Source organism: Myotis brandtii, unplaced genomic scaffold (genome assembly GCF_000412655.1).
Source record: "Myotis brandtii unplaced genomic scaffold, ASM41265v1 scaffold3725, whole genome shotgun sequence".
NCBI classification, from domain to species: Eukaryota; Metazoa; Chordata; class Mammalia; order Chiroptera; family Vespertilionidae; genus Myotis; species Myotis brandtii.
In genome coordinates, this window is record NW_005364323.1 from 47,694 (window position 1) to 48,809 (window position 1,116).

The following is a 1,116-nucleotide window of genomic DNA, read 5'->3' on the forward strand; positions in this document are numbered from 1 at the left end:
TTGGCAGTTAATTTGCATATCTCGCTGATTAGCCAATGGGAAGTGTAGTGAAGTTACGGTTAATTACCATGTTTCTCTATTATTAGATAGGATATGGTCTTTGTTCTGAGGAGCTCAGCCAAGTAGGGAAGATGAGACTGTTCACACAGCAAAAGGATACAGGATAATAGGTGATAAGTCAATTAAATGTGATGGCAATGGGCAACAGGAATGCAGAGAAGGTGTCAGTCAGGAGATGGGATAGACTATGTGTAGGAGCTGTGCTGAGAGCAGAAAGGAGACTGAGTCAGCAGAAGGAATTCACACAGAAGAGACGTGCTGGCAGTTCTAAAGGTTGAGGTAGGCAGAGGGTGAGCAGAACAGCTCCGCCAGTGAGGTAGACTTGTGTGGTCAGCTGTGGGAGTCTGGCAAGGGATGAGGCACAAGCGCTAGCTTGATGAAATACTGTTTTAGGTCACTTTTTCTGCTTTGAATAAGGCGGGCAGGGGAGATAGCCTTTCGGGTTTGATCTGCCCTTGAAGAGCAGGACTGTATCTAAAATTTCTGCTACCAGTCTGTCTTCTCATGCCTCCCAAAGCAACAAAGGGGGAGGAAGGAGACTGACCCCTCTGCATGTCTGTCTTTCCTCTAGTGCCTCAGACCAAGAAGCTGCAGCGCATGGTACTGAATTCAACCATTCTGGTGATTCAGGAGGACCTCAAACCAGTGAGCAGAATGGCAGAATGTTGGGGCTGGGAGGGCAATTGCTGTTTTGAGAACTTGAGGTGTGGTAAGATGGAGAGGGGAAGGTTTGGGGGAATGAAGAGAGAGGTAAGGCCCCCTTGCCAATCTAGTTCTGGCCTCAGACTTCTGCCCATGCGTTACATTTGGGCTTGTCAAAACCTGAGAAAGGTTTGAGAAGTGAACAGGTGGTTGCTTCCTATTTTCTGAGCCTTTTCTGTGGGCAATACTGTGGTGAGCCCAGTAGGGACATGGAGCTCTGAAAGATATTAATTTTGCCCCCGGAGAATTCACAGTTTGCTTAGGGAGAGAAGTCCTGAAACATCACATCTTGCATGTGGTCTGAGAAGATATATATATTATCAATATATGCTTATCTTTTCTTTATATATATAT

The 1,116-nt window shown here is 46.1% G+C and overlaps 1 protein-coding gene across 1 annotated transcript in view; it reads left to right on the forward strand.

The window, feature by feature from the left end:
* LOC106727121 (maestro heat-like repeat-containing protein family member 1) overlaps nucleotides 1-1,116 on the forward strand; it is a gene marked incomplete at its 3' end in the record, with an annotated part of 36,774 nt that overhangs the window by 23,729 nt on the left and 11,929 nt on the right. The window contains exon 5 of the mRNA XM_014544604.1: nucleotides 632-705. Within this exon, the coding sequence (XP_014400090.1) occupies nucleotides 632-705 (74 nt within the window). The remainder of the gene's footprint in view (nucleotides 1-631; nucleotides 706-1,116) is intronic.